This window comes from Tursiops truncatus, chromosome 3 (genome assembly GCF_011762595.2).
Source record: "Tursiops truncatus isolate mTurTru1 chromosome 3, mTurTru1.mat.Y, whole genome shotgun sequence".
Classification (NCBI taxonomy): Eukaryota; Metazoa; Chordata; class Mammalia; order Artiodactyla; family Delphinidae; genus Tursiops; species Tursiops truncatus.
This window is the reverse complement of record NC_047036.1, coordinates 90,687,561-90,703,651: the sequence shown is the minus strand read 5'-3', so window position 1 is coordinate 90,703,651 and position 16,091 is coordinate 90,687,561. Positions and strand designations below refer to the sequence as shown.

The following is a 16,091-nucleotide window of genomic DNA, read 5'->3' as shown; positions in this document are numbered from 1 at the left end:
TAATGCTCTGGGGCTGGAATAGGAAAGAGATACAAGAAATCTTAATGATTTAAGGTTTGAAATAGAATTCCCTTGTTGATTTTGTTCCACGGCAGTGTCAACAACAAATTGGCACTTGTCAACTACCTCTACAAGGATTAAATCATGTGCTGCTGCAGCTGCTGATTTTCAACACCCCCTGAAAGGAGTTCAGGGTGGAGAGCAGAAATGAGAAACTCTGTGCTCTGGGAAAACTGGCAGAACAGGTCTTCAGATAGTTAGATATTTTCAGGATTTGATTTTATGAGCCCAATTCTCCTCGTGACTAGCAGAAACCTTCTGCAAAAAATATCTGCTTGATTGTATATACTCCCCCTTTACCAAAATCACATATACACTGACCTTCCCCCCTACCTCTTTGGAGCAGTTTCTCAGAACTATCTGAAATGCTGTCTCCCGGGCTATAGTCCTCATTTTGCCCCAAATAAAACTTGACTCACAACTCTCACGTTGTGCATTTTTTTTAAGTCGACAGCAGTAGCTGTTTCTCGTTGTATAAGTCTGGATTTGCCTTCCTTGGTGAGGAAGCATCTTAACATCTTAACCCAGAGCTTCATTTTTTCTGAAGAGTTCAGATGTTTCCAGAAATCAATAACTAAAGCATGTCAGCTCAGTCCTTCTCAAAAGTCTTTTTCTTTACAGTAACATGCATCTCCTCAATGCACTCCCAACAGCCTGTCCTTAAATCTCTTCTGGATTAAACGGTTCAGAGCATAAAAGTTCCATGTATGACTAATTGGGTAGATATGAATACATTCCATGCTAATGCCCTACCATTGCTTTCTCTCTTGATAGTTTCCAGGACTGTCAGGGCTCAGAGAGGGCAGTGGAAAGGGGCCTATGATCCATGCAGTGGGCTGGTCTGGTCCTGTCTCTAAATGTCTGATCATTATTCAACCCCATGATGTGTTCCCCAGCTGTCTATAGCTGCTAATGCCCTTGCCTAACCCTGTCTCTAATGTAGTAAGCATCTGGCGATGGCTGTGGTGCATGGCTGCTTTATCCTCACTGTAGAAACCATGCTCCCATGTGTTACGTAGCTGCCCTTGAACCCAGAAGCCAATGTGGCAAGAACAGAGTGAGGGAGAAACAGCTCTGAGAGAGAGCTGAATTTATACTGAATATTTACTCTAAAGAAATTCTTTTAAACTAAAAGAGACTCTTAAACTGTAAAAAACTAAGATATCTTTGACTGAAAAATTTAAGTACTTTTCCCCCCAGATATCCAGTTGGTACCAGATTCAGGAAGAATTTTAATCATCATAGAACACAAAGAATACTTAAATTTCTTTTTTTTTTTTTGCAGATATAAATATGGTAGGTAAATCGTGACACTCATCCACATTCCCCTTCATAAAATACGTCAAAATTTAAAAGATGATGATAGTAATATTGGATCCACTTTGATTTTGAAACTGATCATGACACCCAAATATGTCCTGATGCTATGATGGAAAAACAGTTCTAAACTATTCTGATCTCAAAATTTCAAACAAAAATCTTCCCAGTGACAGTGTGGTATTCTGTGGGGAAAAAAGCATCATAGATATAACTATCCATTTGATACATTTTTCAGACTTCTGGGGTAGAGATAAGTATGAGTAGCTTTGAATGTACTGAATGTACCCTGTGATACTGACACTTAGAGCAGAGAGCAAACTGGAACTCCATATACACAGCCGCATGTGGGACCATCACTGCATCCTACCTTCGCATAAGACAAAAGGCAAAGAGAGCCACACCCGGCAATGTTTTGTACATTACACACTCCTTCGTTATTCTTCTTTCATTTGTTAGTGGATATTGTATACTGAGATGCATTAAACTAAAGTTTTAATAACATTTGGAAAAGAAATATGTTGCTTGTTTTCTCTGCACACAGGAAACTCTTGCTCACTCACAGTGTGACTTGAACTGCACTCAGCTTCTCTGTGTCTGTGTGTCAACAAAGGCTTTTTCATCCTTTATCAGATTAGCAAGGAGCAACATCTAGTTTCAGTTCCATATCTGGGCCATGCTTATTCCTTACTTTTGTTTTTTTTTTGTCTTTCAGGACCTAGCTGGTATCAATAGAAAGGGCTCAGATTTGGGACTCAAAAGTCCTGCGTTCAAATTCTCCATGCTATTGTGTCCTTTGGGGAAACATCCCTTCTCTAAAACTCCCTTAAGTAAAACAGTCCCATGAGGCATTGTTGCATTAACATATGAAAGGGGCTACTACATATTGTTGAATAATTAAGTGTGGGTCCCATTCTTATTAGCATTATGCTTCTTTACTGTTAAAATTGCTGGAGTGGCATATGGTGATTTGAAAATGCTTACTTTTAAAAAAAAGCTGTTGTTAAGCTAATTCAATACTGAAAATTATTTGGATCTCTTCTAATCAATATCCTTTGCACACAGTCATTCATTTTCTCTCTTTCAGCAAATTAATGGTTTTGGAGTTTCAGGACTTAATCTTCTCTTAGCCTCCTTTCTCTCCGCTCTTCTTACATTGTCTGGATGAACACAGCTTTGATCATCATTCAACTTTGTACCATAAAGAAATATAAAAATAAAAATTTGTTAAAATGTTTTTCCCTGTTAACACTAAGATTATAGCTTTTCCCCTTCTCACTAAGATAGGAATCCTAAGTTTGCTTTGAGGCTGATCTGTGTTCCTTCTCAGCTTTCCTGGTTGTGGTCCATCAGGCACCACTCCCCAACTCTGATCTCCTTGGGGTCCTCTCAACTTTCCTGCTGCCCCGCACCCCTCCTTTGGTTACAAGGCCTTTCCCACTCAGTTCTCTGAGAAGTTTCTAGTCTCTTTCTTCTACTAGGGTATGGTAACATAAGCTCTTCCTAAGATTTCCTCTGGTTTGGGCTAGTCACCTCCTTTTTGCCTCCATAGGCTTCATATAAAGGGTGAAGATCACTTTAGATCCAACCACTCACTACTTGTAAAAGTACCAGAAGGTTGGGACTTCCCTGGTGGTGCAGTAGTTAAGAATCGCCTGCCAATGCAGGGGACACAAGTTCGAGCCCTGGTCCGGGGATATCCCATATGCCGTGGAGCAACTAAGCCTGTGCACCACAACTACTGAGCCTGAGCTCTAGAGCCCGTGAGCCACAGAGCCTGCACACAACTACTGAGGCCCGTGCACCTAGAGCCCATGCTCCGCAACAAGAGAAGCCACCGCGATGAGAAGCCGGTGCACCACAACGAAGAGTAGTCCCCGCTCACGGCAACTAGAGAAAGCCCGTGTGCAGCAACGAAGACCCAACGCAGCCAAAAATAAATAAAATTAAAAAAAGAAAGTACTAGAGGGTTAAGTGTGATAACTTGAGCAGATGGTGTAACTGCAAAGTATGTTTCTTTCTGGGTAATAGCACACAGGCCAGTGCCTATATTCTCAATCTCTCTCTCCCTACTTCCCTTGTATCAGCTTGCCTCTGAATTATGTTTACTTTTTAAAAGGCAACAAAATGCCTGTGAAAGATCAATAAAATGAGAGGATAGATAAGTGAGCTGAATTGTGACAGATTCTAGCAGCATTTTTATCAAGCAAGAAAACAAATCAAACTGCAACGACTAGTTCTCTGCAAGAATGTTCAGACTTCCAAGTGGATCTTTGAACGGTAAAGCATACAAATCAGGCCAAGATTTTAACATTCCACCCTGCCACCTCTCTTCTCTTGTAGACATATACTTGTCACAAACTGAATAGAAATATCCCTATTCCTATTCCAGGGAACCTGGCTTAATAGTTCCTATGAAAATCAATAGGTTCCAACTGACAGAATGCTTGAAGAAGTTTCACTTCACTTGACACAGCTTGTTGTCGGCAAGCTACTTTCCTTAATGTGTTCTGAGACCTCAGTTGGGCCCAACAAGTCTATTTGAGCTAGTGATTTATTATTCCCCTCTCCATCACTGACCAAGGGAGACCCTGACTCCACTTCTAGAGCATACCCATTAGTTGTTAAAAGTAGTTATAGCAGTGTTTAATAGACGCATATCTTTAACCCAGATTGACCTAGCCATCTCTCTTACGTGTATCACAGAAATTGAAAAATGAATGGCCTGTGATCAGTTTTCCATGTTCCCAAAGGTTAGACAGAAAGAGACAAGAGCAGGTAATCCTCAGTTTGCCAAGTGGTATAAATGTTATTATTTCTATTTCAGAACTGAAAAACCTGAAAACTCCTCTAATGGAGACATCCTGGAGATTCAACTACCAAGAATTTGAGGGAGGCCTGTGTACCTTCTGTAATTTGATCTAGAGCAACTTTTCAAAGTCTCCAGCAGCATCATAGTTACATACTCAAAGAGCTAATTCATAAGAACATAAGGAAAAATGAATACAAATTAAAAACTAACTCATAGAATGATCAGCAAGTCACAACGTGTGGCTCTTCAACTAACTGAGAGGAGGATAAAAGGCCTCTTTTATCCTTTAGTACTTAATGGAAATTTTATAAAAGTTAGGAACATTTACTAGGTGGATGCTAATTAAATTATTCAAGAAAAGCCTTTCCAGAAATCTATAGATCATTTTACATTACAATAACTAAAATATGACAAAATTTAGACCTAAAAGAGCTTCTAAACTATGGATCAAGTCACAGTGCTCCAATGTCAAGAATCAGAATAGAGCAGTAGGGTTGAAAGTGTTCCAAATCTAGGAATCACGGGCATCCAAGATTTGTCTAAGTATGAGGTCATATGACCAGAAATGATATAATTAGTTTGTTCATACAGCAGTATACAATATGTCTGGTGCTGCTTACTGCTTAGTTTTCAATCAAGCTAATGAAAATATGAGAATTACACAGAATGAGCTGATAATATTATAATATAAAATATCTGTGTGGACCCATTACAATTAATAATAAGAACAATGTTCACCATTTATTACATGCTCCCTAGGTGCTGAGAAATATTTTACATAAGTTATCTCATTTTAATTGTTACTAAAATGCCACGGGCTAGATGTTCTTAAACTCATTTCACAGATGAAGAAACTAAGATTGAGAGATTTACATAACTGTTGTAGGGTCACACAGGTAGTAAGTGGCAGAAGTGATCCTGAACTCAAGTTGTCTGGCTCCACAGCCCATGATCTTACCCCACAACCACATAGCCATTCTTAAGGAGAGTCAGAAGACCTATACATTCTGAACTTATACACTGAGATTGGCTCTCAGACTCATAAATTCTGAATTTACACACTGAGATTAATTCTTAGACTCAATACTGGGTATTTCATGCAAGGATTTTATAGCAATCTGAATGCAATCTTTTTCAAGAGTTGAGCCACATGGCTAGAAATGTCATCATGATTTTAGAATTCAAATATTTGTCTTCAAAATTCCAGGGACACTATAAATGATTGATGATCATAATTTTCTTAAATCTCAATCAGTTCCTGAAAATGAGCCATATTGATAGGCCTGAAGTGTGATTATTTAGACACACCCTAGGGGATGTACTCCTTAGGAAAAGAGATAATGCCTGTGACTCATTCCTGAAGGAGTGACTCCATTATCACCAAAATTCTTCAAAAGTTGTGATTCCATTTAACTCAGCAAAAGTCAGTCCAGACTGAAGGTTCCATCTGCATAATCTGTTCAAATTTTGACATTTTCTTGAATCTATTATTTTCCTTCTGTGCAGTTTTAAGTTCAGCATATTAAAAAGTCACGTAACTAAATAACATCAATAAAAAGGTCCCATCTTGTAAATCACTTATTGTCCCACTACCCGTGTCTGTCAGAATCTTTTAACGCCCCAAAGTTGTTCATCTGAGGACGCAGCTTAGAAAATCTTTCTACTCTACTTCAATTTCTTCTAAATATTGCATAAAACGGAGATGATGAAAGGCTCATGAGTGAAGGAAAAAAGGAAGCCTTGTTTCCTTCACCCTGGATTCGTTTTACAAAGTTCACAGTAAAAGTTTCACTGATATCTGCAAGCCAATTACATACAAGGTAATGAGGTATTTATGGGCAACAAAAATGGCACTGCCTGTGAATCTGTAACTGTTTTAAAATAAAAAGTTACAAAATGGGTCACCTTTCCCAGGAGGAGAGTAGGTATGGCACTCCTAGTGACTTGATGAGTTCTTCAGTCCAAGGATCTCTAATACTATGTGGAAAAAAATTAAAAAAAATAAACAACCAGAAGAGCCCTTCAATTCATTTTCCTCTCTTGTTTACCCTCACTGCCCTCAAAGCTTTATCCTCATTAATGACATGATGAGACAAATGGATACTGTTTCTGGAAAAGTCCAGGATTTTCAGTATAGTAAAAAGTTGGTTCAATTATCATTTTCTGTTTTCTGGCACTTCAATACATCTATAATAGAGAGTCACTGGTGTTTATCAGGACATTTAGAAACTGTAAGATCTTTTAATGCTTTCTGAATGTCCAGAGAAAAGTTATGTTGAACAGGATCTCAATGTTGAAGTTTGGTTTAACTCAAATTTTCTCATATACTGAAATTCTAAAATCTAGCATGGATACTAGTATACTGTCCTAAATTTAATAACTATTGATTTTTGCCATATTTTTTTTTCTCTCTCTCTCCCTATATGTGCACACACATACACACACTCACACTTTTCTTTCATTGTGAACTATCTGAACATAAGTTGCAGACATTAATGATGTTGGTCGATATGTATTTTAATGTATTCTAATTCTAGAAATTGTAGTTGTCTATCGATAAAGAACATGGTATTATATCCACATATAAAATATATGGTAATTTAAAATATTTTTATTATAATTACATGTTAAGTTCCCACAAGGATATTTTATTAGCCAAAATACCCAACTGTCTGAACATAACAAGCTACTTTATGTTTATTATCAGTATTAATTCTGTCCTGTACTTGACAACCAATGGAATGTGGATTTCTCCATAAGAGTAGATGCTTTAGTCTATCTTCCTATGGATAAATTAGAGTCTTTGTCTATCACTCAGACATATGAGTGCTTAATGGATTGTTAATGACAATCAGGGTGTTTTATAGGGGGAATAAGTCCCTTACTGCCAATGTAAACTAAATCCTTCCTAAAATATTAAGCTATGAGAAAGGAACATAATATTGCCACAAAATAAATTTTGGGTAAACTGTCCTGAAACAGCTTTTAAACAGATCCTGGGGAAGAGGATTATTGTTATCAAATAATTAACTTGTGGAAGAGATAGGGAAATTTTCTTGGACTTAAAAACATTTATATATGAATCTAATCACCTATAAAATGGATAGGTTTTCTTATGTTTATTAGTTTCTTGAATGTGATAAAAGTTTTATTCAACTTCAGATAGATTATTGAGTGGAATATTTTGAAATTCACCTTAGAGGTCCTCTTTTATTGATAGGATTTTGGATGGAATTGTGTTCCCCCCTCCAAAATATGTTGAAGTACTAACCCCCTAGTCCTTAAAAATGTGACTTTATCTGGGAATTAGTTGTTGTAAATATAGGTAGTTAATTTAAGATGAGGTCATACTGGAGTAGGGTGGGCCCCTAATCCAATAGAACTGGTGTCCTTATATGAAGAGGGAAATGTGAACACAGACATGCAGAGAGGGAACATGATATGAAGACATGCAGGGAGAAGACTGCCATGTGACAATGAAGATAGAGATTAGAGTGATGCAATGACAAGTCAAGGAACATCAAGCATTGCTGATGGTCACCAGAAGCTAGGAGAGAGGCATGGAACAAATTCTCCATCAGTGCCCTCAGAAGGAATCAACCTTGCCGTCCCATCCCCTTGATTTCAGACTTCTAGACTTCAAAACTGTAAAAGAATAAATTTTAATTGTTCTAAGCCATCCAGTTTATGGTAGTTTATTACATCAGCCCTATGAAATTCTTACAGATAATTGATAGATGATAGACAGACAAACAGATGTAGACAGATAATCTTTCAAACCTCTTAAGTTTGGGTCTAATCATAAAATGAGGACCCAAGGAATTATCCCATGAAGTGGTATAGTAGCCCCAAAGTTGTTAGTTGAACCACATAAAATTGTCATTTTTTATAGGTCAAGAATAGTTTAATAGATGAAGTTTTATGTGGCTCAATCTAATAAATAGATTACACAGATCATTCAAGTCTTCTGAAGCTCACTTTCCCCGTCAAGAGCAGATCTTTAACTGAATTTGCTAGAAGAATACTTTGTTTCCCCTACATCACTTTTCCTCCATAAATAGATTCTTAGTCTTAAAATAAGATCATAGGCTTCATTCATTTCATTTGGATAAGGAAGTTCTGTCTTCATGACCTATATAGAATTAAACACTGGAGGCAATTTCTCTTTGAGGTTTTGCCTGCTATTCCTCTTGTTTATACATCTCTGGGCATGGTTGATTCTAGGAGACAATGCTGGGAATTCCATCTATGTTAAAAACTGAGGTTTCTCCAGGGGATTTCTCTCATTCCATTTGGTACAACAGTAACTGTGTTTGACAACATCTGCCTTACTGCATCGTTCTGCAGTTCCATCTGACACTTGGTTCCCGTCCACATTTTCTTCGTGCCTGTCTTCTGAACAAGATGTTTCCACAACAGAGATGGAGGAGAGAAGACAGGGAGGGCAAATCAGAGCTTTACTTTCTCAATGAATAAAAGTCATGAACCCACCAAGTGTCTTCACTTCTCTCTTATTCCAATTCATTCAAAGATTTCTGACATAAACAAATATTCTCTAAACCAGCCCCTTGTCCTTTGGGATTCTGAGCATTCACAAGTCATTTCTGAATACTCATTTTCCTAGATGTTTATATAGCTAATGCCTTTCAAAGTTTCCTCAACTATGAAAATAAAATAACCACACACAAATTTTACTGACAATTTTTTAACCAGCAAGAAATGATACAACCAAGTCCAAAAACATCTCTTGTGTCACTACTGCTAAAGCATGCCAATATAGTTTCATGAAAAGCAGATGTTTAACAGGAAATTCTATTTCATGAAATTTTAATAATCCTTAGTTCAAATACATTTTATGACTATAAGAAATTGATTTAAGAGAAAACTCCAAAGCTTATCAATCAAAAGCTGCCTCTACATTCTTGAATCATTGGCTACACCAAATAGGAAATCCAGAATAAAGACCTTATTAGGAGCAATTGCCATTTAAACTATTACCTTCTTCAGTTATACTGTTCTTGGTGCTTGAGTGGCCTTAAATTCTAACAGATTGTTTGAAAATGTCATTCTACTTCTACTTGACTGAAAACATTGTGCCATTATTCTCTTCTTCATTATATGAGAGTCTAAAATTTCCGTGTGCCAGACAATACATAAACAGTTGGTGATATTAAGCTGACTTTAGAAAAAAAAAATCCCTTGGCCTCAAAGAGGTATTATTTGACTTCAAAAGTTACAGTATGTCTCTCCTCAGCATATGTTACATCTGGGTTTTCAGAAATATATATATTTCACATATTTGTTCACATAAAATTTGAGAAAGGAAGAATTTGCTATAAAAGAATACGTTGTCTTTTTGTGGTTTTATAAGGGGAAATTACCTAAGGACAGAAAGTATAAGTAGGGCATTACAATGACAAATATTCTCTGGGGCACAGGGAGTATAAAAATGCCAGTATTACATGCTGACATTTGTATTTTGAACTCTCACCTTAGCATTTCTTACTTATTGGAGATGAGCCTAAGTAACTTTTGCCCCCTCAGCTCACCTACAAGCTTAGGGCAAGAAAAAAAAATCCGAAAACAAAATCCTTCCTTCTTGTTCAAATATGAACTTCTTCGATGAGCAGGTTCAGTCCCAGATACATTAGCATTTGCCTGGTTGTACTTTACTGAAGTAAACCCACCATTTGAAAATCAAGTAAGAAGCTGATGACTTCTTTAACAAATGCATCTATTTGTGTTTCATTTAGGTATTTTTAAATAGCAACCTTTTCTAGTATATTAAATTGTGATTGGAGATTATATAAATGTACACATATATCTGAAAACATGACAGGTATACAAAGCAAAGTTTACCTGGAAACTCTAAATGTCTTTCCATTCCATACTTCTCCTCCCCACAACTGTATCTAATTTGAGATCCAGTTGCTTTCAAAGAATCACAATTTCCATCAAAAAACAACCCATTTGGCTGCACTCTCATAATCATGATTCAAATGAGTTAGCTGCACATAGCAGCTCTCTGGCCCTTTTGTCCTTCGAATCAGGGCTCCTGCCTTCTCCAGGTCACAGATCCCTTAGAGATGCTATTATATAATGAAATAAACTTACTGTTTTCTTTAACACTTTGAGAGCATAAGGCTTCTGGGTCCCCTTCTGTTTGCATCTGTATACAATGGATGTAGCACCCCTTGAGGGGGAAAAAGACAAAAAGAAAATGTTATGCTTTGGACAAGAAATTAAGGGGAAAGCTTGAAAATAAGTATGTCTTACATTTACCCTCATAACTGACAAGTGTTTATAAGTTCTATTATAGGGCTGGCCCAACTGTTGAGAGGATTTTTTTCTCATAACTAAAGATAGTGTGCTCAGATTTTCCTGTCTGCTCTTTTTCTCCTAGCTCAACGCTATACAAGTAACCTGCCTAAGGCTGTTGCCTTCAGTCATCTCTGGAGAAGAGTAAGCCTTATGGCTTCAGCGAGAGGGTTTAATTTCAGCACTAGGCTGTAAGGGTCAGGAAAGTCTCCACTACTTGGCAAGGGTGCTGGGAACCCTTGAGAATTTACACCACTTCATTTGGTTCCCTGGCATTCTCTCAGAGCCAATATTATTCCAATAGAGATACCGGTTCCTTCATCTTGGTGAATACTGCTACCACTTACTCACACGTGCCTAACAAAAATGATTACGTGAAATGTCCAGGAGAAAATCCTATTAAAATGGTCAAAGATATACAGAGAAAAAGTAAATTTATCACTCTATAAAAAACTTGGAGAAGTAGAGAAAGTTTTTTACCTGTAATGCAGAATGGTAAGAAGAAACTCAATAACTATCTTTATGTATGTGATACATGTGTGAAGTTACTAAAAAGAGAACATTAAAAAGCAGGACATTGTGGTCCTGATGCTTCCTCTCCAGTCATGAGAGCAAGAGAACAAGACAGAGATAAAAAGAGACGGAGCAGGCTTAAGTACAACTTTAGAGAACTTCAGATAAGTCTTAAAATAAGATCAGTTGAAGTAAATCTGTCATACTTTAAAGATTAGGCCAAAGGACCTCTCATGATACATTCAGTCCAGTGGTTCTGAAATTCTAAGAAAGAACAAAAGAAATATACAAATCAAGCATATTCCAAGCTACCCACGCACATCAAATTTTTAATAGACCCAGCAAGAGTCAGGAACTGGTGGTGTAAATGCTAATAGGTAAGAACAATTTCAACACATTTTTTTTAAACTGTGGTAAGATATAACATATACACAAAGAAATAAAGAGTTGCAACGGAATAAATGGAGGTAAATATAAAATTCTATTTTCTTTATTTTTAATTGCTCTAAATTATATCTATATAAAGCAGAAATATTAATTCACTGTTTATGGCATATGTAAAAGTAAAATGTATGACAAAAATAGCACAAAGAGTGGGAGAATTTGAGATAATACTGTTAAGTCCTTATATTACATGTTAAGTAGTATGATATTATTTAAAAGTAGACTCTGATTAATTAAAGATGTATATTGTGTAACCTAGGGCAATGAATAAAATAATTTTTAAAAGAAAAAAGTCAATAATGAAGCTAAAATGGAATAATCAGAAATGAAATGCTGGGGAACAAAACAAAATAAGAGATTAAAAAATAAAACAACTAACAATATGGTGTATTTTAATCCAATCATATAAAAATTACATTAAATGTAAATTTCATAAGCATATCAATTCAAAATAAAGATCATCAGTCACATGCTACAACAGACTCCACTTAATCTTCAGTCTCAATCTGTAGCAATGACCTAAACAAATAATTCCATGTTGTTTTAAGAAAATTTTGTTTATGCTGAAAATCTACCACACTAGTATACCCTCCAAATTTTTTGTCATATGTAAACTCGTTCAGCCAATGACTTGTTTCTAATAAATGACTCATTACTTCAGGTTCAAAAAAATAAAGTAAAGATCATCAGATTAGATTGAAAAAATCAAGACCAAACTATACACCATATACAATTAACCAATTTTAAATATAAAGGGTAAATAGGTTAAAAATAAAATGATAGACGAGAGATACTATGAAAACACTAGACAAAAGAAAGCAGGAGTAGCTATATTAATATCATGTCAACCAGACTTCAAAATAAGGATAAAGATGAACACGACTTAATTATTACGAGGTCTATTCCACAAAATGACATAACAAATGTAAATGTGTATGCACCTAACAACAGTGTTTCAAAATACATGAAGCAAAAACTGATAAAACTGAACAGAGAAACAGACAAATCCACAAGTACAGCTGGAGACATCAACACACCCTCTCAGCAGTTAATAGAGAAAGCAGAAAAATTACCACTGAGGATATAGAGGACATGAACAACATTATCAACTAAACTAAGTTAAATGACATTTAGAAAACACTACACAAAAACAGCAGAATACACTTTCTCTTTGAAGTTAAAAGATTCATAAACTTGATTTCCTGACTTAGTATAATGCTACAGTAATCAAGAGAGTGGTATTGAAGGAAGAATAAACATGTAGACAAATGGAATGGAAAAAAGAATCCAGAAGTAGTTGTACACATATATGGCTAATTGGTTTCTGACAAAGGTAAATAAATAGGCAATTTGGTGGAGAAAGGACAGTTTCACCAAGTATAAATAGTGCTGGAACAACTGGATACACATATGCAAAAAACAAAAGTAAAAACAAAAAGCCTTTATCCAAGCTCACACTCCATGAAAAAATTACTCAAAATGGATCATAAGTATAAATGTAAAACCTATAATTCTAAAACTTAAAAAAAGAAGAAAATTTTGTGACCTTTAGTTAGGCAATGATTTCTTACATACACAGCCCAAAGCACAATAATTCAAAGAACAAAAAATAAATTGGACTTCATTTAAATTAAAAATGTCTGCTTTATGAAAGACACAGACAAGGAGAAAGTTTTTATAATCACATATCTGATAAAGGACTTGTATCTAGAATTACAAACAAACTCAGAGCCCAATAATAAGAAAGTAATGCATTTTAAAGATGGGGCAAAGATTTGAATATATATTTCACCAAAGAAAATATATGGATGGTAAAAAGCACAAAGAAAGATGCCCAACATCATTAGTCATTAGGGAAATGCAAATTAAAACCACAATGAATCACTGTAGAAATCAAAGAGGAAATCAAAAAATACCTAGAAACAAATGACAATGAAAACACAATGACCCAAAACCTATGGGATGCAGCAAAAGCAGTTCTAAGAGGGAAGTTTATAGCAATACAATCCTACATCAAGAAGCAAGAAATATCTTTTTTTTTTTTGTAAAGGGTTTTTTTTTATTATGTGTAACACAAAGTTATTTAAGTCAATAAATTTTTAAGGAATTTCACACGTTCTGATTCTTTCCACTGCCAATCACCTTAGTTCCTCCAAACTCATAATCTTCAAGATAAAATAGCCCTTTCAAAAAGAAGTTATCATGTGAGTCAGCCCACAATTCTTTTAGTTAGGCTTCTTTGATCTCCAATGAAATATGGACACACTTCAAAATTCCCCACCTGTAATCTTTGGGATCCAATTTCCTCAAGTGATTTACTTTAGGACCATGTTTAGGGTCAGGAGATGGATCTGCCTGGTTCTGAATTTGACACCCTCTAAAAATGTATTAGGTTCAAATCATATTCACTCCTAAGCCATCACACCCTAGAACAGTACAGATCATTGGGATATGCCAATACCTAAGATAAAAAGTTTGTTAGGTTTTTCATAGTTTACTTGGCAGCTCTGTCTTGTAGCTCTTTCCCACAGATCTAACAGGTAGTTCTATGAGTAAAGGAAACCACACAGTTAATCTATGAGGCGTTTCTAACGATGTAGGTTTACAGAAAAAGCCCCATTGGGATAGACCTCAACAAGAAATATCTTAAATAAACAACTTAACCTAACACCTAAAGCAATTAGAGAAAGAAGAACAAAAAAACCCCAAAGTTAGCAGAAGGAAAGAAACCATAAAGATCAGATGAGAAATAAATGAAAGATTAATGAAGAAAACAATAGCAAAGATCAATAAAACTAAAAGCTGGTTCTTTGAGAAGATAAGCAAAATTGATAAACCATTAGCCAGACTCATCAAGAAAAAAAGGGAGAAGACTCAAATCAACAGAATTAGAAATGAAAAAGGAGAAGTAACAACTGACACTGCAGGAATACAAAGGACCATAAGAGATTACTACAAGCAACTATATGCCCATAAAATGGACAACCTGGAAGAAATGGACAAATTCTTAGAAAAGCACAACCTTCCGAGATGGAACCAGGAAGAAACATAAAATATAAACAGACCAATCAAAAGCACTGAAATTGAGAATGTGATTAAAAATCTTCCAACAAACAAAAGCCCAAGACCAGATGGCTTCACAGGCGAATTCTATCAAAGAGCTACACCTATCCTTCTCAAAAATCTTCCAAAATATAGAATAGGGAGGAACACTCCCAAACTCATTCTACAATGCCACCATCACCCTGATACCAAAACCAGACTAAGATGTCACAAAGAAAGAAAACTACAGGCCAATATCACTGATGAACATAAATGCAAAAATTCTCAACAAAATACTAGCAAACAGAATCCAACAGCACATTAAAGGATCATACGCCATGATCAAGTGGGGTTTATCCCAGGAATGCAAGGATTCTTCAATATACGCAAATCAATCAATGTGATACACCATATTAACAAACTGATGGATAAAAACCATATGATAATCTCAATAGATGCAGAAAAAGCTTTCGACAAAAGTCAACACCCATTTATAATAAAAACCCTCCAGAAAGTAGGCATTCAGGGAACTTACCTCAACATAATAAAGGCCATATATGACAAAGCAAAGCCAACATCATTCTCAATGGTGAAAAACTGAAACCATTTCCACTAAGTTCAGGAAAAAGACAAGGTTGCTCACTCTCACCACTATTATTCAACATAGTTTGGGAAGTTTTAGCCACACCAATCAGAGAAGAAAAAGAAATAAAAGGAATCCAAATCAGAAAAGATGAAGTAAAACTGTCACTGTTTGCAGATGACATGATATTCTACGTAAAGAATCCTAAAGATGCAACCAGAAAACTACTCTAGCTAATCAATGAATCTGGCAAAGTAGCAGGATACAAAATTAATGTACAGAAATCTCTTGCATTCCTAAACACTAAGGATGAAAAATCTGAAAGTGAAATTAAGAAAACACTCCCATTTACCATTGCAACAAAAAGAATAAAATACCTAGGAATAAACCTACCTAAGGAGACAAAAGACCTGTATGCAGAAAACTATAAGACACTGATGAAAGGAATTAAAGATGACATAAATAGATAGAGAGATATACCATGTTCGTGAATTGGAAGAATCAAAAATGTGATAATGACTATACTACCCAAAGCAATCTACAGATTCAATACAATCCCTATCAAACTACCAATGGCATTTTTCACAGAACTAGAACAAAAAATTTCACAATTTGTATGGAAACACAAAAGACCCCGAACAGCCAAAGCAAGCTTGAGAAAGAAAAATGCAGCTAGAGGAATCAGGCTCCCTGACTTCAGATTATACTACAAAGCTACAGTAATGAAGATAGTATGGTACTGGCAGAAAAACAGAAAGATAGATCAATGGAACAGGATAGAAAGCTCAGAGATAAACCCACGCACATATGGTCACCTTATCTTTGATAAAGGAGGCAAGAATATACAATGGAGAAAAGACAGCCTCTTCAATAAGTGGTACTGGGAAAACTGGACAGCTACATGTAAAAGAATGAAATTAGAACACTCCCTAACACCATACACAAAAATAAGCTCAAAATGGATTAAAGACGTAAATGTAAGGCCAGACACTATAAAACTCG

General features: G+C 35.8%; 1 protein-coding gene and 1 non-coding gene across 2 annotated transcripts in view; both read right to left on the bottom strand.

The window, feature by feature from the left end:
* The window catches only part of CAMK4 (calcium/calmodulin dependent protein kinase IV), a 227,772-nt gene that overhangs the window by 102,429 nt on the left and 109,252 nt on the right, over positions 1-16,091 (bottom strand). The window contains exon 3 of the mRNA XM_019940814.3: positions 10,304-10,382. Coding sequence (XP_019796373.1) covers positions 10,304-10,382 — 79 coding nt within the window. The remainder of the gene's footprint in view (positions 1-10,303; positions 10,383-16,091) is intronic.
* Positions 13,970-14,100, bottom strand: LOC117312021 (small nucleolar RNA SNORA18). The gene has a single exon (XR_004526199.1). It is a non-coding gene; the product is annotated as a small nucleolar RNA SNORA18 (small nucleolar RNA).